Source organism: Borostomias antarcticus (genome assembly GCF_949987555.1).
Source record: "Borostomias antarcticus genome assembly, chromosome: 1".
NCBI classification, from domain to species: Eukaryota; Metazoa; Chordata; class Actinopteri; order Stomiiformes; family Stomiidae; genus Borostomias; species Borostomias antarcticus.
In genome coordinates, this window is record NC_140234.1 from 58,825,115 (window position 1) to 58,850,114 (window position 25,000).

A 25,000-nucleotide genomic window follows, 5' to 3' on the forward strand; every position below is an offset into this window, starting at 1 on the left:
ATACCTCACAGATGCTCACGTAAAAAACACATGCACACAAATACACATAGCACGGGCAACATTATGCTTTAGCACACACAAGACAGAGGCTCTTTAAGCAAGAAATTCAACAGTATCATGATTCTTTTTTAATCTTAACACCATAGATGCAGATGGCGCATACTAGATGAGCTCATATGCTACAGACACTCAGCAGACTGCAGAAGGCCAGTGGAGGACACAGTTATCCTAGCTAAGCAGTTTCATCCGAAGGCCGTTGCTTAGTTGCCAACAATCCCCCTTACAACACGTACAGTAATGAAGGTCACGCTGAGAAAGTCAAACTTAAAAGCACCCCTGAAATCCATGCGTACTGTACAGATCTGTTTTGAACTGGGTCAAAACACAATTTGAAATAATTTCAGTTATCTATCTGTGCTCGACGGTTTTGAGTCTGGCACAATGGAACCAATGGGCTGCCCCCCCCCGTCCCCTCCTCCCCCCCCCCCCCTCCTCCCCCGACACTGCAGGCTGCAAACTTGAGAGTAATTGAAAGGATTTCAAATAGTATTTGGACACAGTTCTGCAGTACACTGAAGGTTCAGTACATGACAGTACTGTGTAGAAGAGCATGTCATACTTTGGAGGGGGTGTAAAAGAGTAGTTTGGGGATATAGACATTGGGTTTTGTATTGGGGTGCGGAGGATCATTTACCATCACACACATTTAGTGTGTCTTACTTGATATGCATAATATTGTGTATACTGTACGGCAGGGGTTTCATAGACTAGTCGACTATCAGACTCGTCGACTATCCAACTACTAGTCGACCCTGATCGACTAGTTTTAAAAATATATTTTTCCCCCCTCCATAATGTATTTTTTTGGCATTTGAGGGCAGCTGTGGATAGTTTATTTTCATCGTTTCATCGTTTTTTAAGTATTAAAAAACGTTTAAATAAAGTTCATTGATCATTGTTATTGGGCAAAAACAAGAGGAGGTAAATCCACGATTAATCGACTAGTTGACTATTTTGGGGGAGTAGAGATGACTACAAAAATTCAGTAGTCGTGAATATCCTAGTAGATGCCCATACAGTAATACTTTGCCGCAGAGAGTATAAAGTGTGTGTGTGTGTGTGTGTCTGACCTGGGGGAGATGTCACAGCCCTGCTGCATGAAGGCGCCCAGGGAGAACCAGAGGGAGTTGAAGATGCCAAACTCGTTTGGGGGCTGGTCGCTGGGTGGACCGTCGGTGCCCTCCTCGGGCTCCTCGGTGTGCCACTCGTACGGGCTGAAGCGACTGACCAGGAAGAGCACCACGCTCACGCCGATGTAGGCGAACACGATGCACATCCAGATCTCGTAGGCCAGCGGGTCCAGGAAGGAGAACACGCCGGGCTTGGACTTCTGGGGCTTCTTGATCATGATGGAGATGCCCAGACTCATGAAGGGCTTGGAGAAGTCGATCACCTCCTCCCGGACCAGCGTTATGGTCAATGGGGCCACAGCGATTTCCGCTTTCTGAAGAGAGAGAGAGAGGTAGAGAGAGAGAAAGAGAGAGAGAGATAGAGAGAGCGAGAGAAAGGGTTGGCATGGCTAGTTAGCTTTGGAAGAGTATCCACTATAGGCTGCTATCAAAAGGTAGGAATAATACCTCACAGGCAGTTCCAATTATCAACTTCATTGTGGATTTTCAACCTCAAGGATTTAAAATCCACCTGGTCCCATACAATACAACCACATGAAACAACCAAATGCATGAGCCAATGACATGAACCAAATCATGAACCAACAACATGAACCAATGACATGAACCAACGATATGAAGCAACAACATGAACCAATATCATGAGCCAACAACATGACACAATGGCATTAACCAACGACATGAACCAACATCATGAACAAATGACATGAACCAACAACATGAACCAATGACATGAACCAACAACATGAACCAACGACATGAACCACCATCATGAACCAACATCATGAACCAACATCATGAACCAACAACATGAACCAACATCATGAACCAGCAACATGAACCAACATCATGAACAAATGACATGAACCAACAACATGAACCAATGATATGAACCAACAACATGAACCAACAACATGAACCAACAACATGAACTGACATGAACCAACATCATGAACCAACGACATGAACCACCATCATGAACCAACAACATGAACCAACATCATGAACCAACATCATGAACCAACATCATGAACCAACAACATGAACCAACATCATGAACCAACAACATGAACCAAAATCATGAACGTGTCTAGTGAGCTCCTTTAGCAGATGCAGCCCAGGAAGAGTAGTGAGGCTTCCTATGCCCTCGGCATCTATAATTCACACACCTGTCTCACCAGGATACACAAGCACAAACAACATTCTCTCTCCCTCTCTCTCTCTCTCTCTCCTCACACAGCCTTTCCTTCCATTTTGACACCTTTTCAGATCGAACAAGTCTTAGAGCCATCCTGTTTGAGAGAGAAAATAAAGATAACGCAAGCTCCCCTAATCTTATCCTTAATCCTGGAAGCTTATTTCAGGAGGCAATGAGTCAGGGAGGAAGGATGGATAAAATAATGCAGGTAGAGAAATACGTTTGCAAGACATGACCCAGATAGCAAGCGGATCTGGGACATATACAGGCCAGATCTGGCCCTTGTGGCTTAGTTCCGGCCCATATATGGCCCAGAATCATTACACATCCGCTTGCTATCTGGGGAAGGACAAACACTGGATGCAGCCCTGGTGAGATCAACCACAAATCCACCAAACCGGATTATTTTGAGTGATTTAGCAACACTCCTGACCTCGCTGGGCACTGAGGAGATCTCATCCCAGTTCTATTACTACCCATTTTTCATCTGATTGTACAAGCATGGCGTGTGGAGTCCCTCAAGGGTCGGGTCTGGGGCCAGTCTTATTTCATTTAAACATGCTTCTTCAGAATAATAATATTGCCTATTCCTAACTGGACTGCAGTGAACAAGGCAATAATTGGATGTGTCAGAGTTTCTTACAGCTAAATAAAGATTCAACTGAAACTATTGTTTTTTGGAGCCACAGTAAAGCTACAGTATGTATGATCTCAGGTGATATAAAAACCATGTAAAAAATTTCGGTGTCATTCTTGAGTCAGATTTAAGATTCAACTTCCACATCAAATATAACTGAAGCAGCCTACTATCATCTCAAAGATATAGCCAGAGTTAAGGGTTACAGGTCCAAGAAAGATCTTGTTAAACTTAGCCATGCTTTTATATCCCACAGATTAAACTACTGCAACAACCTCTTTTCAGAGCTCTCCAAACAGGCATTAAGACAGCTTCAACCTATTAAACATTTTACTTCTAGAGTCCTGACTAATACCAGGAAGGCGGATCACATCACATTCCTGTATCTTAAAGAGTAGTCTTTAAAATCCTACTCCTTGTTTACACATCTCTTAGTGGCTTGGGACCAAAATACATCTCCAACATGTTAGCACCCATTAGAACGCTAAGGTCATCAGAGAGTGTCCTTTTAATTGTTCCAGGAATGAGGATTAACGAGGTGAGGCAGCATTTGCCCACTAAGCAAACAAAATATTGGAACAAACTAGAACCTCAGAGATCCGAAAAGTCCGGTCAACGAAACAGGTGTATAAAACCGGAAGCATGTGTTTGGTTTGAGATTTGACTACTGTATTTTAAAGGTTTAGTTTATATAGTTGGTTATTTGATTGCAATCGCAATGCCTTTCTGATTGTTCAAATGTCATAAAGGGTATTTATTGATTTATTATGAGTTGAACTGCAATTCATATTTCATTTAGTAAATTTGCTATATTTTGAAGTCACTTTCAGAATAACAAATCACCCTCATTCCCGATGTGTTGGGATCACCGAGGTACCATCTCATCTTAGACCTGCCCCCATCTATAGCGGTTCTTAAGAGTAGCCTAACCCTGACCTAGCCTAGCCCTAACCCTAGTACGATGACATGCTGGGTGTAACCCTAGCCCTAACCCCGAAAACATGCTGAAGGTGTTGGGTCAGCATTAGAAGTGGGCTGGCTGAAAGGTGAAGTTTTAGAGTGGTGTTGAGGGCTGAAAGGTGAAGTTTTAGAGTGGTGTTGAGGGCTGAAAGATGAAGTTTTAGAGTGGTGTTGAGGGCTGAAAGGTGAAGTTTTAGAGTGGTGTTGAGGGCTGAAAGGTGAAGTTTTAGAGTGGTGTTGAGGGCTGAAAGGTGAAGTTTTAGAGTGGTGTTGAGGGCTGAAAGGTGAAGTTTTAGAGTGGTGTTGAGGGCTGAAAGGTGAAGTTTTAGAGTGGTGTTGAGGGCTGAGAGGTGAAGTTTTAGAGTGGTGTTGAGGGCTGAGAGGTGAAGTTTTAGAGTGGTGTTGAGGGCTGAAAGGTGAAGTTTTAGAGTGGTGTTGAGGGCTGAAAGGTGAAGTTTTAGAGTGGTGTTGAGGGCTGAGAGGTGAAGTTTTAGAGTGGTGTTGAGGGCTGAGAGGTGAAGTTTTAGAGTGGTGTTGAGGGCTGAAAGGTGAAGTTTTAGAGTGGTGTTGAGGGCTGAAAGGTGAAGTTTTAGAGTGGTGTTGAGGGCTGAAAGGTGAAGTTTTAGAGTGGTGTTGAGGGCTGAGAGGTGAAGTTTTAGAGTGGTGTTGAGGGCTGAGAGGTGAAGTTTTAGAGTGGTGTTGAGGGCTGAGAGGTGAAGTTTTAGAGTGGTGTTGAGGGCTGAGAGGTGAAGTTTTAGAGTGGTGTTGAGGGCTGAAAGGTGAAGTTTTAGAGTGGTGTTGAGGGCTGAAAGGTGAAGTTTTAGAGTGGTGTTGAGGGCTGAGAGGTGAAGTTTTAGAGTGGTGTTGAGGGCTGAGAGGTGAAGTTTTAGAGTGGTGTTGAGGGCTGAGAGGTGAAGTTTTAGAGTGGTGTTGAGGGCTGAGAGGTGAAGTTTTAGAGTGGTGTTGAGGGCTGAAAGGTGAAGTTTTAGAGTGGTGTTGAGGGCTGAAAGGGGAAGTTTTAGAGTGGTGTTGAGGGCTGAAAGGTGAAGTTTTAGAGTGGTGTTGAGGGCTGAGAGGTGAAGTTTTAGAGTGGTGTTGAGGGCTGAAAGGTGAAGTTTTAGAGTGGTGTTGAGGGTTGAAAGGTGAAGTTTTAGAGTGGTGTTGAGGGCTGAAAGGTGAAGTTTTAGAGTGGTGTTGAGGGCTGAAAGGTGAAGTTTTAGAGTGGTGTTGAGGGCTGAAAGGTGACGTTTTAGAGTGGTGTTGAGGGCTGAAAGGTGAAGTTTTAGAGTGGTGTTGAGGGCTGAGAGGTGAAGTTTTAGAGTGGTGTTGAGGGCTGAGAGGTGAAGTTTTAGAGTGGTGTTGAGGGCTGAAAGGTGAAGTTTTAGAGTGGTGTTGAGGGCTGAAAGGTGAAGTTTTAGAGTGGTGTTGAGGGCTTTCACAGTGTGTTGTGAGAGGGTCAAAGGTCACTCAGCAAGGTCTTAAAGATGAGGCAGAATGTTGACAGTTAAATCCACTGCTCTCAGCTGCTCTCTGCACTGTAAAAGCCTGCACAGCCATTACACACACACACACACACACACACACACATACACACACCTAAGCACATGTGCACGCACACACACACACACACACACACACACACACACACCTAAGCACATGTGTACGCACGCACGCATGCACACACACACACACACACACACAAACACACACACACACACACACACACACACACACACACACACACACACACACACAACATATCGCTCTCTCAATTACTGACTTTCTCTGAAAGTTCAAGCACTACTGCACCCACAACACCTTCATCTCCGGCAGAGGACCACTCTCTCAGCCCTGACCATCACCAAGATCCTTCAACCCACCCCACTCTCTCAGCCCTGACCATCACCAAGATCCTTCAACCCACCCCACTCTCTCAGCCCTGACCATCACCAAGATCCTTCAACCCACCCCACTCTCTCAGCCCTGACCATCACCAAGATCCTTCAACCCACCCCACTCTCTCAGCCCTGACCATCACCAAGATCCTTCAACCCACCCCACTCTCTCAGCCCTGACCATCACCAAGATCCTTCAACCCACCCCACTCTCTCAGACCTGACCATCACCAAGATCCTTCAACCCACCCCACTCTCTCAGCCCTGACCATCACCAAGATCCTTCAACCCACCCCACTCTCTCAGACCTGACCATCACCAAGATCCTTCAACCCACCCCACTCTCTCAGCCCTGACCATCACCAAGATCCTTCAACCCACCCCACTCTCTCAGCCCTGACCATCACCAAGATCCTTCAACCCACCCCACTCTCTCAGCCCTGACCATCACCAAGATCCTTCAACCCACCCCACTCTCTCAGACCTGACCATCACCAAGATCCTTCAACCCACCCTACTCTCTCAGCCCTGACCATCACCAAGATCCTTCAACCCACCCCACTCTCTCAACCCTGACCATCACCAAGATCCTTCAACCCACCCCACTCTCTCAGACCTGACCATCACCAAGATCCTTCAACCCACCCCACTCTCTCAGCCCTGACCATCACCAAGATCCTTCAACCCACCCCACTCTCTCAACCCTGACCATCACCAAGATCCTTCAACCCACCCCACTCTCTCAGCCCTGACCATCACCAAGATCCTTCAACCTACCCCACTCTCTCAGCCCTGACCATCACCAAGATCCTTCAACCCACCCCACTCTCTCAGCCCTGTTATCACCAAGATCCTTCAACCCACCCCACTCTCTCAGCCCTGACCATCACCAAGATCCTTCAACCCACCCCACTCTCTCAGCCCTGACCATCACCAAGATCCTTCAACCCACCCCACTCTCTCAGCCCTGACCATCACCAAGATCCTTCAACCCACCCCACTCTCTCAGCCCTGACCATCACCAAGATCCTTCAACCCACCCCACTCTCTCAGCCCTGACCATCACCAAGATCCTTCAACCCACCCCACTCTCTCAGCCCTGACCATCACCAAGATCCTTCAACCCACCCCACTCTCTCAACCCTGAAATCACCAAGATCCTTCAACCCACCCCACTCTCTCAGCCCTGACCATCACCAAGATCCTTCAACCCACCCCACTCTCTCAGACCTGACCATCACCAAGATCCTTCAACCCACCCCACTCTCTCAGCCCTGACCATCACCAAGATCCTTCAACCCACCCCACTCTCTCAACCCTGACCATCACCAAGATCCTTCAACCCACCCCACTCTCTCAGACCTGACCATCACCAAGATCCTTCAACCCACCCCACTCTCTCAGCCCTGACCATCACCAAGATCCTTCAACCCACCCCACTCTCTCAGCCCTGACCATCACCAAGATCCTTCAACCCACCCCACTCTCTCAGCCCTGACCATCACCAAGATCCTTCAACCCACCCCACTCTCTCAGCCCTGAAATCACCAAGATCCTTCAACCCACCCCACTCTCTCAGCCCTGACCATCACCAAGATCCTTCAACCCACCCCACTCTCTCAGCCCTGACCATCACCAAGATCCTTCAACCCACCCCACTCTCTCAGCCCTGAAATCACCAAGATCCTTCAACCCACCCCACTCTCTCAGCCCTGACCATCACCAAGATCCTTCAACCCACCCCACTCTCTCAGCCCTGACCATCACCAAGATCCTTCAACCCACCCCACTCTCTCAGCCCTGACCATCACCAAGATCCTTCAACCCACCCCACTCTCTCAGCCCTGACCATCACCAAGATCCTTCAACCCACCCCACTCTCTCAGCCCTGACCATCACCAAGATCCTTCAACCCACCCCACTCTCTCAGCCCTGACCATCACCAAGATCCTTCAACCCACCCCACTCTCTCAACCCTGACCATCACCAAGATCCTTCAACCTACCCCACTCTCTCAGCCCTGACCATCACCAAGATCCTTCAACCCACCCCACTCCTCTACTTCACACCTCAATAACACACACACACATTCTGGAGCCTTGGCTCTTACCAGACTAGAGCAAGAGACTGGATTGTTTTTAAGGTTCCACGAGTGCATTCAGAACATGGAAGGTCTGTTTTTATTCATGATGCCCCACATACGTGGAATAGCCTCCCAGATAGCAAGCGGATCTGGGCCATATACAGGCCAGATCTGACCCTTGTGGCTTAGTTCCGGCCCATATATGGCCCAGAATTATTACACATCCGCTTGCTATCTGGGCTACAACTGACTCTGAAGCTTGAGGTGTTCTCTTCATTTATGGAGTTTAAGTCTCTGGCTCTGGACCTTTTCACGTCTTCTTGTAATTGTTTTAATTGTTTTGATTCCTTTAATTGATTTTGTATGCATTTGTTTTGTTTGTCTCTATTGTGAACTCGTCAACCCTGAAAACGAGGGAAACCTCAGTGCTCTAAAGAGTCAAAATAAAGGTTTGAAATGAAATGAAACATAAACATGCCTCCCTACATGTACAACATGTACCCCCCTACCCAGATAGTAAGCGGATGTGTAATTATTCTGGGCCATATATGGGCCGGAACTAAGCCACAAGGGCCCGATCTGGCCTGTATATGGCCCAGATCCGCTTGCTATCTGGGTAACCACCACCCCCCTAGCCACCCCAACCCCGCCCCCGGCCTCACCCCGTACACCAGCTCCCCGACCATCCCGTTCCAGATCTTGGTTTCTGGGTCTCTGGCGCCGTACTTCCCGTCGGGTACGACGATGATCTTGTACTTGATGCCGATGTGTTTGGCGATCTCCGAGGCCAGGTCCACGCAGTATCCCTCGAACTGGTCGTTCCCCTCGTAGAGCTCCCAGTTCTTCTTCAGCATCACGTAGGGGCCCTCCTGCAAGTGACCACAACCACAACGGCACACGGTCAAACTGGCCAACCACTCCACCGCTGACTTGTAGGGACAGAGCACTCACACACGCACACACACACACATATGCACGCACACACACACACACACACACACATACACACACACGCATGCACGCGCACGCACGCACACACACACACAAAAACACAAACACGCAAGCACGCACGCAAACACACACACACACGCACACACACACACACACACTGTATTTATACAGTAAACGATTATGAACAGTGTTTGTCAGAACGTGGCTCTAATGATACTTGGCGGTATTGTAAATTGCCAAAGCGCAGCCTTTAGTTTTAGTGTGGTTGTACAGTAGCATTTACAGTAATGAGATAGGACAGACAGGAGAGACTGAAGTGACAATCTAATAGTATGTTAATGATGTGAGGCAGGAACAGATTGCAGGGGTGGGGGAGGGGAGAATGCAAAGCATCCTGGGAAAACAGCGTCTGTTTTTAATAAGAAACTGTGAGATCTGTCTTTCGACTAATGTCAGGCAGGGGGTATCCATCATCAGATATGCAGTTGCTTAAAAAAAAGAAGAATCTAAATTAAAAACTCCCCAAGATGACAAACTCGATGTTCGTACCTCCTTCCTAATAAATTACCACAGGATGGACTGTCAAAATGTGCACCGGGGCAAGAACAAATATATTCCTGTGATCTGCTCGACATCACCCTGAGATATGACAGGAGAAACCACAGACTGTATTCAATATCGGATCGAGTTCAAAGTCCTGGTGTTCACCCACCGAGCTCTTCACGGACGGACCCCGGCCTACATCTCAGAACTTTTACACCCTCACTCTCTGAGTCGGTCTCTGAGGTCATCCGACCAGGGTCTCCTGGCGGTGCCCCGGACCAGACTAAAAACCCAGGGTGACAGAGCATTTGAGGCGGTGGCGCCAAGACTCTGGAACGCTCTTCCCCAGGCCCTGAGAGAGCCGTCCACTGAACTCATGTTCAAAAAACTACTCAAGACACACATGTTCAGACAGGCCTTCGGCCATCTATAACGCCTTGCTGCTCGCAATGTTGTTTTTTCTGTTCTGTGTCGTTTTAATTTTGTCTCGTGTTGTATTGCCATTTTAATTTATTACTGTAAAGCACTCTGTGCATCCGTGCTGTGAAGAGCGCTATAGAAATAAAGCTTACTTACTTACTTACTAATAGGGGAGAGGCTCGGACGGACTCAACGTTACTAGATACAAGCGCAGAGTGCGGCCTTTAATACATTATCATAGTCACTTGTGAGTTTCTGAACAAACTAGATATAATTCTACGAGGCACAAATGAGGAAATACAAGTCAAAGAGGAGCATATGGCTGATTACTGTAGTGGGCAGCTAGAAACAAGCGGCAGGCTTTTAAACATCTCGATGTTCAAACACATCATTAGATAACGGGCTAGTCAATAATCTCACACACCCCTCGAACTCGCTCCTCTCAGACACACACACACACACACACACACACACACATCCTCTCAGTGGCTAATGAGAGCAATCAGATATGCCATTAGACAAACTGGTTTGTGTGTGTATGTGATGTGTGTGTGTGTGTGTGTGTGTGTGTATGTGTGTGTATGTGATGTGTGTGTGCGCGTGTGCGTGCATGCTGTCTAATTACGTATCTTAAATCATTTGAGATTTTCTTATCATTTAAGACTTTCTTAAGATTGTACACACACACACACACACTCTAACCCAATATGAAGAAGATAGAATGGTTATAATACTGTATGTCACACCCAAAACAGCCATAGAAGAAGGTGATTCTTATATAGGCCTGCCATTACACATAGGGCCTACAGACAATGTAACGTACTGTACAGTATCAAAACGTGAGAGAAACATGCTTGGGATCATATATGTGTAAGAAAGTAGGTACTTTCATAGTAAATATCTTGTATGTTAGAAACACATAAGACCATGCACAAATTCTATTTCATATGGGACACCAATACGATCATTTACATACACTCATACACACATAAACTCATACACTCCTATACTTACACTCACACTTACACTCCATATACTAACACACTGTCATACTCATACAGGGTTTTTCCTGCATAGAGGATTTTTGGCGTCCCCCCCAAACAGATTTTAGCCAGAGCCAAAGGAAAATCACCAGTGCCAAAATGCAAAAATTCAGAATAAAAATAGCAATTCAAATCCTCTCCAAATGTGTCTCATAACTGGTTTCAAGTGCAGCCCATCCCTCTTTCTTGCATTGTCCATGGTTTGGACCACTAGTAAACAAGATAATTAATATACAGGTTATCAGTATCTCAAACATGTTGTCTTCATATCCATTTGGTGTCATGTCAGGAGATTTCCCACGATTGTGAAAAGTGAGCTCAGTCAGAACGACAGCAAAGAATATAGACCTATATATGCTGGAGTGTGCGCATCATCCTCCAAAGACCCATTCTGAGCCAGGAAAAACCCTGTCATACACATAATACACTCATACACATGCTGACACAAACACTCGGGTCCATGTCATCAGCAGCCACTTACAGCTCCAATCAGACCTTTATTTTTCACTCTGCTGCCTGTCATTCAGACATTGAGCACATTTCAAGCATGAGTAGGAAAAGCAATTTGAAGGCAAAGCCTCCGAGGTGCTTTCTCAGCTGAGGAGCTCCGTCCCTCCGCCACTAAACATGGAGAAAACGAAAAAGACTTGTCCTTGAAATGAGGTCGGAATGGGGATTTGATGAATGCGAATAACGTTGGAGTCGTATGTCATTCCTCGTGAGGGTGTAGGAAAGGCCCATGCTGGCTGTGGGAGATATTTACTGACGTCTGCTCAATCTTGCACATGCTGTGTGGCAGAAAACAGGATTTATATATATATATATATATATATATATATATATATATATATATATATATATATATATATATATATATATATAAATGTGTGTGTGTGCAAGAAAGCCACATTAAAAAAATACTTAAAAGTGCTATAGACATCGTCTACAGTATGTGTATTATCACTTTGCTAGAGTAGTAGTTTACTGTATGAGATGTTTTGAAGAAAAGACTATTTATAACTGTGACATCATCTGCTGCAGTGAGCCACGAGGCCCACCACTCGGGATTAGTCCTTCCTACACCATCAGATCAGTCATTCCTACACCATCATATTAGTCATTCCTACACCATCATATTAGTCATTCCTACACCATCATATTAGTCATTCCTACACCATCAGATCAGTCATTCCTACACCATCATATTAGTCATTCCTACACCATCAGATTAGTCATTCCTACACCATCATATTAGTCATTCCTACACCATCATATTAGTCATTCCTACACCATCATATTAGACCTTCCTACACCATCAGATCAGTCATTCCTACACCATCATATTAGTCATTCCTACACCATCATATTAGACCTTCCTACACCATCATATTAGACCTTCCTACACCATCAGATCAGTCATTCCTACACCATCATATTAGTCATTCCTACACCATCATATTAGTCATTCCTACACCATCATATTAGTCATTCCTACACCATCAGATCAGTCATTCCTACACCATCATATTAGTCATTCCTACACCATCAGATTAGTCATTCCTACACCATCATATTAGTCATTCCTACACCATCATATTAGTCATTCCTACACCATCATATTAGACCTTCCTACACCATCAGATCAGTCATTCCTACACCATCATATTAGTCATTCCTACACCATCATATTAGACCTTCCTACACCATCATATTAGACCTTCCTACACCATCAGATCAGTCATTCCTACACCATCATATTAGTCATTCCTACACCATCATATTAGTCATTCCTACACCATCAGATCAGTCCTTCCTACACCATCATATTAGACATTCCTACACCATCATATTAGTCATTCCTACACCATCAGATCAGTCATTCCTACACCATCATATTAGTCATTCCTACACCATCATATTAGTCATTCCTACACCATCATATTAGTCATTCCTACACCATCAGATCAGTCATTCCTACACCATCATATTAGTCATTCCTACACCATCAGATTAGTCATTCCTACACCATCATATTAGTCATTCCTACACCATCATATTAGTCATTCCTACACCATCATATTAGACCTTCCTACACCATCAGATCAGTCATTCCTACACCATCATATTAGTCATTCCTACACCATCATATTAGACCTTCCTACACCATCATATTAGACCTTCCTACACCATCAGATCAGTCATTCCTACACCATCATATTAGTCATTCCTACACCATCATATTAGTCATTCCTACACCATCAGATCAGTCATTCCTACACCATCATATTAGTCATTCCTACACCATCATATTAGTCATTCCTACACCATCATATTAGTCATTCCTACACCATCAGATCAGTCATTCCTACACCATCATATTAGTCCTTCCTACACCATCAGATCAGTCATTCCTACACCATCATATTAGTCATTCCTACACCATCATATTAGTCATTCCTACACCATCAGATCAGTCATTCCTACACCATCATATTAGTCATTCCTACACCATCAGATTAGTCATTCCTACACCATCATATTAGTCATTCCTACACCATCATATTAGTCATTCCTACACCATCATATTAGACCTTCCTACACCATCAGATCAGTCATTCCTACACCATCATATTAGTCATTCCTACACCATCATATTAGACCTTCCTACACCATCATATTAGACCTTCCTACACCATCAGATCAGTCATTCCTACACCATCATATTAGTCATTCCTACACCATCATATTAGTCATTCCTACACCATCAGATCAGTCATTCCTACACCATCAGATCAGTCATTCATACACCATCATATTAGTCATTCCTACACCATCATATTAGACCTTCCTACACCATCATATTAGACCTTCCTACACCATCAGATCAGTCATTCCTACACCATCATATTAGTCATTCCTACACCATCATATTAGTCATTCCTACACCATCAGATCAGTCATTCCTACACCATCATATTAGTCATTCCTACACCATCAGATTAGTCATTCCTACACCATCATATTAGTCATTCCTACACCATCATATTAGTCATTCCTACACCATCATATTAGACCTTCCTACACCATCAGATCAGTCATTCCTACACCATCATATTAGTCATTCCTACACCATCATATTAGACCTTCCTACACCATCATATTAGACCTTCCTACACCATCAGATCAGTCATTCCTACACCATCATATTAGTCATTCCTACACCATCAGATCAGTCATTCCTACACCATCATATTAGTCCTTCCTACACCATCAGATCAGTCATTCCTACACCATCATATTAGTCATTCCTACACCATCATATTAGTCATTCCTACACCATCAGATCAGTCATTCCTACACCATCATATTAGTCATTCCTACACCATCAGATTAGTCATTCCTACACCATCATATTAGTCATTCCTACACCATCATATTAGTCATTCCTACACCATCATATTAGACCTTCCTACACCATCAGATCAGTCATTCCTACACCATCATATTAGTCATTCCTACACCATCATATTAGACCTTCCTACACCATCATATTAGACCTTCCTACACCATCAGATCAGTCATTCCTACACCATCATATTAGTCATTCCTACACCATCATATTAGTCATTCCTACACCATCAGATCAGTCATTCCTACACCATCAGATCAGTCATTCATACACCATCATATTAGTCATTCCTACACCATCATATTAGTCATTCCTACACCATCAGATCAGTCATTCCTACACCATCAGATCAGTCATTCCTACACCATCATATTAGTCATTCCTACACCATCATATTAGTCATTCCTACACCATCATATTAGTCATTCCTACACCATCATATTAGTCATTCCTATACCATCAGATCAGTCATTCCTATACCATCATATTAGTCATTCCTACACCATCAGATCAGTCATTCCTACACCATCATATTAGTCATTCCTACACCATCAGATCAGTCATTCCTACACCATCAGATCAGTCATTCCTACACCATCATATTAGTCATTCCTACACCATCATATTAGTCATTCCTATACCATCAGATCAGTCATTCCTACACCATCATATTAGTCATTCCTACACCGTCATATTAGTAATTCCTACACCATCATATTAGTCATTCCTACACCATCATATTAGTCATTCCTACACCATCAGATCAGTCATTCCTACACCATCAGATCAGTCATTCCTACACCATCATATTAGTCATTCCTACACCATCAGATTAGTCATTCCTACACCATCAGATTAATCATTCCTATACCATGAGATGAATAATTCCTACACCATAAGATTAGTCATTCTTACACCATCATATTAGTCATTCCTATACCATCATATTAGTCATTCCTACACCATCATATTAGTCATTCCTACACCATCATATTAGTCATTCCTACACCATCAGATCAGTCATTCCTACACCATCATATTAGTCATTCCTACACCATCATATTAGTCATTCCTACACCATCATATTAGTCATTCCTACACCATCAGATCAGTCATTCCTACACCATCATATTAGTCATTCCTACACCATCATATTAGTCATTCCTACACCATCATATTAGTCATTCCTACACCATCATATTAGTCATTCCTACACCATCATATTAGTCATTCCTACACCATCAGATCAGTCATTCCTACACCATCATATTAGTCATTCCTACACCATCATATTAGTCATTCCTACACCATCATATTAGTCATTCATATACCATGAGATCAGTCATTCCTACACCATCATATTAGTCATTCCTACACCATCATATTAGTCATTCCTACACCATCAGATCAGTCATTCCTATACCATCATATTAGTCATTCCTACACCATCATATTAGTCATTCCTACACCATCATATTAGTCATTCCTACACCATCATATTAGTCATTCCTACACCATCAGATCAGTCATTCCTACACCATCATATTAGTCATTCCTACACCATCATATTAGTCATTCCTACACCATCATATTAGTCATTCCTATACCATCAGATCAGTCATTCCTACACCATCATATTAGTAATTCCTACACCATCAGATTAGTCATTCCTATACCATAAAATAAGTCATTCCTACACCATCAGATTAGTCATTCCTACACCATCAGATTAATCATTCCTATACCATGAGATGAATAATTCCTACACCATAAGATTAGTCATTCTTACACCATCATATTAGTCATTCCTATACCATCATATTAGTCATTCCTACACCATCATATTAGTCATTCCTACACCATCAGATCAGTCATTCCTACACCATAAGATTAGTCATTCCTGCACCATCAAATTAGTAATTCCTGCACCATCAGATTAGTCATTCCTATACCATCAGATCAGTCATTCTTATACTATCAGATTAGTCATTCCTATACATCAGAAATAATGTCATATTTACATAAGAACAGGGATAAGTCATTCATGTACCATCAGAAATAATATCAGATTTATATAAACACAGGGGTAAGTAATTCCTATACCATCAGAAATAATGTCACATTTACATACATTCTGGGTTTAGTCATTCCTGCACCATCAGAAATAATGTAATATCTACATACATTCTGGGTTTAGTCATTCCTGTACCATCAGAAATAATGTCATATTTACATGAGAACAGGGATTAATCATTCATGCACCAGAAGAAATAATGTCATATTTACACAAGAACAGGGATTAATCATTCATATAACATCAGAAATATATTAACATAAGAACAGGTGGTAGTCATTCATATAACATCAGAAATATATTTACATAAGAACAGGTGCCCCATGCCTCAGTTTTTCGCTCGGCTTCCTTTGGCCATATGCTGAAACCCGTGACCATAAAAGGCAGGAAAGCCCTCAGAGACGGATTTTGAGAAGCAGCATTCACAAACAGAGCTCCCAGCATGAATGCAAACCGAGTGGCTGTCCGATCTTTCATCTTCCTTCCCTTTTATTGCACTCAAAAACATTCGTTTTTCTCTCTCGTCTATTTTTAAACTGAGAAGTAGCATTTGTTAGTTTTTTTTAAAAATCTACAAAGGATTCCTCAAAATGAAGTGCAATAGATGAAAAATTACATAGAATAATTTGTCCATCCTCTCTCCTGTTATGTCATCTTCCTAATGTCTGATACAGTGAGAATCCCGTAGATGAATGGCCTACTAATGTCTCTCTATGCTGAGCTCACCTCAAGATAAGGACGCAGATATTCTCAGTACAGTCTGGGGCCTCCTGACCCGTCAGCATTACTTGGCAAAGCACAGCAGCATTTCATTTAGCTTTAATCTGATGCTTTTAGGACCGAAACATTCTGAATAAAGTTTATTTGCAAGTAAGTGTGTGGGAATCCTCTGTCTTACCATAGCACAGCCCTATAATCTTCATCAGTTTATATTATGTATATTATATTATATATTATTATTATTATTATTATTATTACAAACATTCTTAGGCCATTTCTGTGTTTCTTATTATTCACAAATTACGTTTTGTTTTTCTCCCATTTTTTGTTTTCTCTGATTCAGATTTTTTTATCATTACCTATCCCCCCCCATTATATTTAAAGGGCTAACATGCTGAAAAACTTACTTTCTGATGTTTTGTATGATATTTGGTACACATATTTGTGGGAGCATCACAAAACTATCAAATTTGGGTCCATTTTCAGGTCATTTCGCATACGACGTTATTTTATCTCCTCTTATGCTACACATTTTCCTAACTGTTTGTGCACTTTCCATAAAATCTCTCAATTCTGTGCTTTTCCGTGATTATGTCGGAAATCCATTATAATGTCTGGATTTCTCGATTCTGTCCCACGTTTTCAACATGGCAGAAATGATTGGGCCCAAAAGTAGGCCAAGCGAGTGCCAACAGAGCCAGCGACGCCAGCCAGGTTGAACAGTAGAAACATGCAGAGCTGAGTAAACCTGTATAAGAGGTAAGATCAGCATGGAGGCAGCAGGTCTCTCGTCTTGGGTTGTGCCTTTGAAGTGATAATGAGCTCCTAAGTGCACGTACTATACAGAACGGGGAGAATGAAACTGAGATTTGGAGCAAATGGATGTTCAAACAGTCGACAACCACACCGCCATCTTGCATTTAAACATCAAATGCGGTCCTTCTGATGTGGGTTATATGTAGCACAAATTGAAATTCATAATGACATTTCCTTCCAACCACACCAACACACTTTAAACACACAAACATTGGTTCGGTGGTGCTATGTATTAGTGAGAGAATGTACAGTAACAAACATTCCGCGTTTACAGGAAACGATTTGTCTCTTTACATGTGTGTATTCAATTCGCTTGGTAAAATATGATTTTCATCGAGACTGGATCTCATTCTGTTTCCTCTTGGGGGCTCTGGGTGGATCCGTCGGTTTCTTAATAAGCGTTCTCCCGTTAGAGGCTGTCTGGGTCTCTTCCGATGCACATGTTTCTTTAGGGCTTCATTTTGGCTCTCTGTCCCATCAGGCCCCCTTTAAAAGGCAGTCATTGTGGCTCTGCATGTGTCCGACTGGGGCTCAGTTTCTTAAAATGGGTTTCCTCACCAGGGGCTGAAAAGAGGAGGATTCTACTGAGGTATGACTGTCCATTTCTTTCCCTCCACTACTCATCCTTTCTTTCTCTTCTCCATTTCCTTTATCTAGTCAGCCACCTCAACGTACCACTTTTCACATTCCATGCAACCGATGAAAGTATTTTTCTGTATGGTGTAGAAGAGTATCTTTTCGTTTTGGGGGGAGGGACGCTGTGAATGGCTTTATCAGTGGCACAACAACAAGAGGGAATTTAACAACAACATTACAAACAAGACGCCATTTTGGATCCCAAATGTCGATAGCGTGTCAATTGTTTTTTTGGACAGCCAAAATGAAAGTAAGACAGTAGGTATCAGAAGCAGAGCGGGGGACATTAAAGAAGCAGGCTAGAGGAGTGCAGCTTTGGCCTCTGACAGAGACTCATAGACTGACCGGTACGTCAACACAGGAGTGCCTCTGTCAGTACAGAATGCAGCTCTTGCAGTTTACGGTGTGTGTGTGTGTGTGTGTGTGTGTGTGTGTGTGTGTGTGCGCGCATGTGTGCATCTGTCTGAGTCAAGCGTTAGGGTTAGAGGTACATTAATAAGACGGTGAAAATCTTAAATGATGCAAGAGACGTGACGTAATGACGCTGCAGTCACAATGACGTTTTTTTTACAAGGACATCTCCGTCAAGCCACCCTAACCTAACGGCGTCTCAGAATGTTGTCTGTAGCATCAGGGTGTTGGCTGGTGAGGTTTTTATGACGTGTGTGAGGGAGGGTTAGGGTTAGCGGTAGCCTACAGACTGAACTGGGTTTGGTATCGCCCTGAGGGACATTTACAAGGTAGTCAGTAGTTGTAAACGCCCTACTTTAAACTGTCCGTAGAGACCACCTAATGGAGACTTGACAGGGATGTGTGTGTGTGTGTTTGTGTGTTTGTGAATGTGTATGCATGTGTGTGTGTGTGTGTGTGTATGTGAATGCGTGTGCATGTTTGTGTGTGTGTGTGCGCTTGTGTGTGTGTGTGTGTGTGCGTGCGGTTGTGTGTGCGTGCGGTGAGATAGAGCTGCAGCGACTCTTACCATGATGGTGGTCACTACGACGGTCCGGTTCTCCATGCCGGTGGAGTCGTTGGGGTGCAGCGACAGGTCCTGGATCAGAACCAGCTTGTCTGCGTCGTTCCAGTACCCGATCTGGTGACGAGAGGAGGAGTGACTACAGTACACAGCTTACAGTATGTGTTTGTGTATGCGTGCGTTTATATATGTGTGTGTGTGTGTATGTGTGTATATGTATGTGTCAAGTTCATGTATCACATGTGAGTGTGCACTACTTAAATACACACTTCTATCGTGTAAGTCCACCATACAGTATTCCCCGTTCTGTTGACGTGTGTGTGTGTGTGTGTGTGTGTGTGTGTGTGTGTTCATCTACAGTATTACATGTGAGTGTGCATGTCATTACACTACTTCAATATACATGCATATCATAGTCCATAATCCACTATATTCCCTGTTCTGTTGATGTGTGTGTGTACAGTATGTGTGTGAGTGTGTACAGTATGTGTGTGTGTACAGTATGTGTGTGTGTACAGTATGCCAGTGTGTGTTCATCTATCACGTGTGAGTGCGAATGTCATTACACGACTTTAATATACATGCATATGGTGCGAGTCGGCCCTATACACTCTATATAAACACTTTATACACTCTATATAAACACTTTATATACTCTATAAAAACACTTTATACACTCTATATAAACACTTTATACACTCTATAGAAACACTTTATACACTCTATAGAAACACTTTATACACTCTATAGAAACACTTTATACACTCTATAGAAACACTTTATACACTCTATAGAAACACTTTATATACTCTATAAAAACACTTTATACACTCTATAGAAACACTTTATACACTCTATAGAAACACTTTATACTCTCTATATAAACACTTTATACACTCTATATAAACACTTTATACACTCTATAGAAACACTTTATACACTCTATAGAAACACTTTATACACTCTATAGAAACACTTTATACACTCTATAGAAACACTTTATACACTCTATAGAAACACTTTATACACTCTATAGAAACACTTTATACACTCTATATAAACACTTTATACACTCTATAGAAACACTTTATACACTCTATAGAAACACTTTATACACTCTATAGAAACACTTTATATACTCTATAAAAACACTTTATACACTCTATAGAAACACTTTATACACTCTATAGAAACACTTTATACACTCTATAGAAACACTTTATACACTCTATAGAAACACTTTATACACTCTATATAAACACTTTATACACTCTACATAAACACATTATACACTCTATAGAAACACTTTATACACTCTATATAAACACTTTATACACTCTATAGAAACACTTTATACACTCTATAGAAACACTTTATACTCTCTATAGAAACACTTTATACACTCTATAGAAACACTTTATATACTCTATATAAACACTTTATACACTCTATAGAAACACTTTATACACTCTATAGAAACACTTTATACACTCTATAGAAACACTTTATACACTCTATAGAAACACTTTATACACTCTATAGAAACACTTTATATACTCTATAAAAACACTTTATACACTCTATAGAAACACTTTATACACTCTATAGAAACACTTTATACACTCTATAGAAACACTTTATACACTCTATAGAAACACTTTATACACTCTATAAAAACACTTTATACACTCTATAGAAACACTTTATACACTCTATAGAAACACTTTATACACTCTATAGAAACACTTTATATACTCTATAAAACACTTTATACACTCTATAGAAACACTTTATACACTATAGAAACACTTTATACACTCTATAGAAACACTTTATACACTCTATATAAACACTTTATGCACTCTATATAAACACTTTATACACTCTACATAAACACTTTATACACTCTATAGAAACACTTTATACACTCTATAGAAACACTTTATACACTCTATATAAACACTTTATACACTCTATATAAACACTTTATACACTCTATATAAACACTTTATACACTCTAGAGAAACACTATACACTCTATAGAAACACTTTATACACTCTATATAAACACTTTATACACTCTATATAAACACTTTATACACTCTATAGAAACACTTTATACACTCTATAGAAACACTTTATACTCTCTATAGAAACACTTTATACACTCTATAGAAACACTTTATACTCTCTATAGAAACACTTTATACACTCTATATAGACACTTTATACACTCTATATAAACACTTTATACACTCTATAGAAACACTTTATACACTCTATAGAAACACTTTATACACTCTATAGAAACACTTTATACACTCTATAGAAACACTTTATACACTCTATAGAAACACTTTATACACTCTATATAGACACTTTATACACTCTATATAAACACTTTATACACTCTATATAAACACTTTATACACTCTATATAAACACTTTATACACACTATAGAAACACTTTATACACTCTATATAAACACTTTATACACTCTATAGAAACACTTTATACACTCTATATAAACACTTTATACACTCTATATAAACACTTTATACACTCTATAGAAACACTTTATACACTCTATAGAAACACTTTATACACTCTATAGAAACACTTTATACACTCTATAGAAACACTTTATACACTCTATAGAAACACTTTATACACTCTATAGAAACACTTTATACACTCTATATAAACACGTTCTGTTGACGTGTAATAAGAGAGACTGTTATGAGACAGGAAAACCAGGAAGTACGTTAGGAGCAGGAGTTCTCCTGCTGTCATCTGGCTGGCGGGGGGGCGGGGGGGGCACACAGGGGGAAGTGATGTCGTAACGGGCTCCTCGGCGCAGAGGTGCTGGATGATTGACGAGTACGGGGGGGGTGGGCAGCGGGGGTAGGGGGTTGGGCGGCGGCCCCCTCCCGCCCATCTTGACAGGGCCCGTGCTGCGAGCCAGCTAGCAGGGCAGGCCACGGCAGCCTGCTGATTGATGACCCAATCACCCCCCCCTCCTCCTCACCCACCTCCTCTCCATCACTCGCTCCGTCTCAGGCGCTGGACACACACACACGCACGCACCCAGACGCCGACACGCCCCCGCGCACGCACCCGCATGCAGACGCACACACACACACACACACACGCTGTATGGTGTGTAAAATGTTCCACTGAGCTACACTCGAAACGCCTCACTGGCGCCCACAGGTACTCAAGCCCTCGCAATCAGACCGAACGCACGCCGACCATCACGTTGACTCACGATGGAGACAAAGGCGCCAAGTTGGCGTTCCTCCTTTTTTAGAAACGCTCCATCTCTCTCTCCTTCTCTCTCGTAAACGCTCTTGCCGTCTCTCGCTCATCTCTTTTAAACACTCTACCTCCGTCTCTCTTACAAAAGCTCTCTCCATCTCCCTCTCCCTCTCTCACCGTATTAACACTCTCCATCTCTTTTCCACTCCATCTTTTTCTCCTTCTTTTCCCCTCCATCTTCCCCTCCTTCTCTCTGATAAAAACTCTCCTTTTCTCCCTCCTTCTCGATTATTAACGCTCTCTCCAGCTCTCTCCTCTCTCCTCTTCTCTCTTACTCTATAAACACTCTCTCATAACAGACGAAGGAACGGGGCTTCGTTTAAATGATAATGGCCGGGTTTCCCGAAATAGAACCTTCTTAAGGAACCCTTCTTAAGCGACCCTTTGTATGGGAGTTAAGAAGTACTTTGGAGTTAAGTGCTCCTTAACTCGTCTGGGAAACCCGGCCGATGTCAAGAACACAGCGCGATGCACACATCACCATCATCTCTAAACCTTTACACTTAATCAATCAATCAATCAATCAATCAAAGCTTTATTTGTATAGCGCATTTCATACCCAGAGGCAACACAATGCGCTTTACAGAGAACAAGGGAGGTGGGCATACTGTAGGTCCCACCCCTACATATTCCACTTAACACAACCTTTAACACAACTCTAATTAACACAGCATTCCTCAGATCGACTGGACACACCTCGAAAACGTGTAAATCTGGGTTGCCTTTGTCAGCAGCAGAGGGTAAACAATGTGTTGTCTTACCCTCCTAGGACCGTTGGGCTTCAGTTCAAACACATCCATGGTGTAGTTCACCCTGCGGCCGTAGTGGTCAAACTGGACGTTACCTGTGAGTCCTTGTAGCCGGACCTGCGGGACAAGCAGACGGGAACATCGCAGAGATCATGTTGCTATTTCTGGTTGGTCATTTACTCGGATCCCTGTTCGTTGACGCCATAGCGACCACTAATGTTCCAGGGGCGTGCACAAACATTGACAGGTGGGATTTGAACAGATAACCACGTGTATAGGAACCAAAAACCCCGCAGACGAAGAAGGGATTCCCAAGGGCTCATACACTAGAAGGACTCTTCCTTCCTTCCTTCCTTCCTTCCTTCCTTCCTTCCTTCCTTCCTTCCTTCCTTCCTTCCTTCCTTCCTTCCTTCCTTCCTTCCTTCCTTCCTTCCTTCCTTTCATCCTTCCTTCCTTCCTTTCTCCCTTCTCCGTTGTCCCCTCTCCTTCTCTCTGTCCATCCACACCCCTTCTGTTACTCTTAATCTATCAGTTTACCTCTCCCTCCCTCTCTCCCCCCCACCCTCTCTCTTTCCCTCTCTCTCCCTCTCCCGCTCTCTGCTTGTCTCTCTCCCTCTATCCCTTGTCTCTCTCCCTCTCCCTCCCTCCCTCCCCTCTCTTCCTCCCTCTCCCGCTCTCTCCTGGTCTCTCCCCCTCTACCCCCCTCTCTCTCGCTCCATCTCCTCCCCCTCTCTCTCCCCCTCTACCCCCCCCTCTCTCTCTCCCTCCATCTCCCCCTCCATCTCCTCCCCCTCTCTCTCCCCCTCTCCCCCTCTCTCTCTCTCCCTCCATCTCCTCCCCCTCTCTCTTCCCCTCTACCCCCCTCTCTCTCTCCCTCCATCTCCTCCCCCTCTCTCTCCCCCTCTACCCCCCTCTCTCTCTCCCTCCATCTCCTCCCCCTCTCTCTCCCCCTCTACCCCCTCTCTCTCTCCCTCCATCTCCTCCCCCTCTCTCTCCCCCTCTACCCCCTCTCTCTCTCCCTCCCTCTCTCTCCCCCTCTCTCTCCCCCTCTCTCTCTCCCTCCATCTCATCCCCCTCTCTCTCCCCCTCTACCCCCCTCTCTCTCTCCCTCCATCTCCTCCCCCTCTCTCTCCCCCTCTACCCCCTCTCTCTCTCCCTCCATCTCCTCCCCCTCTCTCTCCCCCTCTACCCCCTCTCTCTCTCCCTCCCTCTCTCTCCCCCTCTCTCTCTCCCTCCATCTCCTCCCCCTCTCTCTCCCCCTCTACCCCCTCTCTCTCTCCCTCCCTCTCTCTCCCCCTCTACCCCTCTCCCCCTCTCTCTCTCCCTCCATCTCCTCCCCCTCTCTCTCCCCCTCTACCCCCTCTCTCTCTCCCTCCATCTCCTC

The 25,000-nt window shown here is 43.3% G+C and overlaps 1 protein-coding gene across 1 annotated transcript in view; it reads right to left on the bottom strand.

Moving 5' to 3' along the window:
• gria4b (glutamate receptor, ionotropic, AMPA 4b) overlaps positions 1-25,000 on the bottom strand; it is a gene marked incomplete at both ends in the record, with an annotated part of 127,557 nt that overhangs the window by 21,668 nt on the left and 80,889 nt on the right. The window contains 4 exons of the mRNA XM_084447309.1: positions 1,131-1,504; positions 8,626-8,832; positions 19,555-19,665; positions 23,629-23,733. Of these exons, the coding sequence (XP_084303435.1) occupies positions 1,131-1,504; positions 8,626-8,832; positions 19,555-19,665; positions 23,629-23,733 (797 nt within the window). The remainder of the gene's footprint in view (positions 1-1,130; positions 1,505-8,625; positions 8,833-19,554; positions 19,666-23,628; positions 23,734-25,000) is intronic.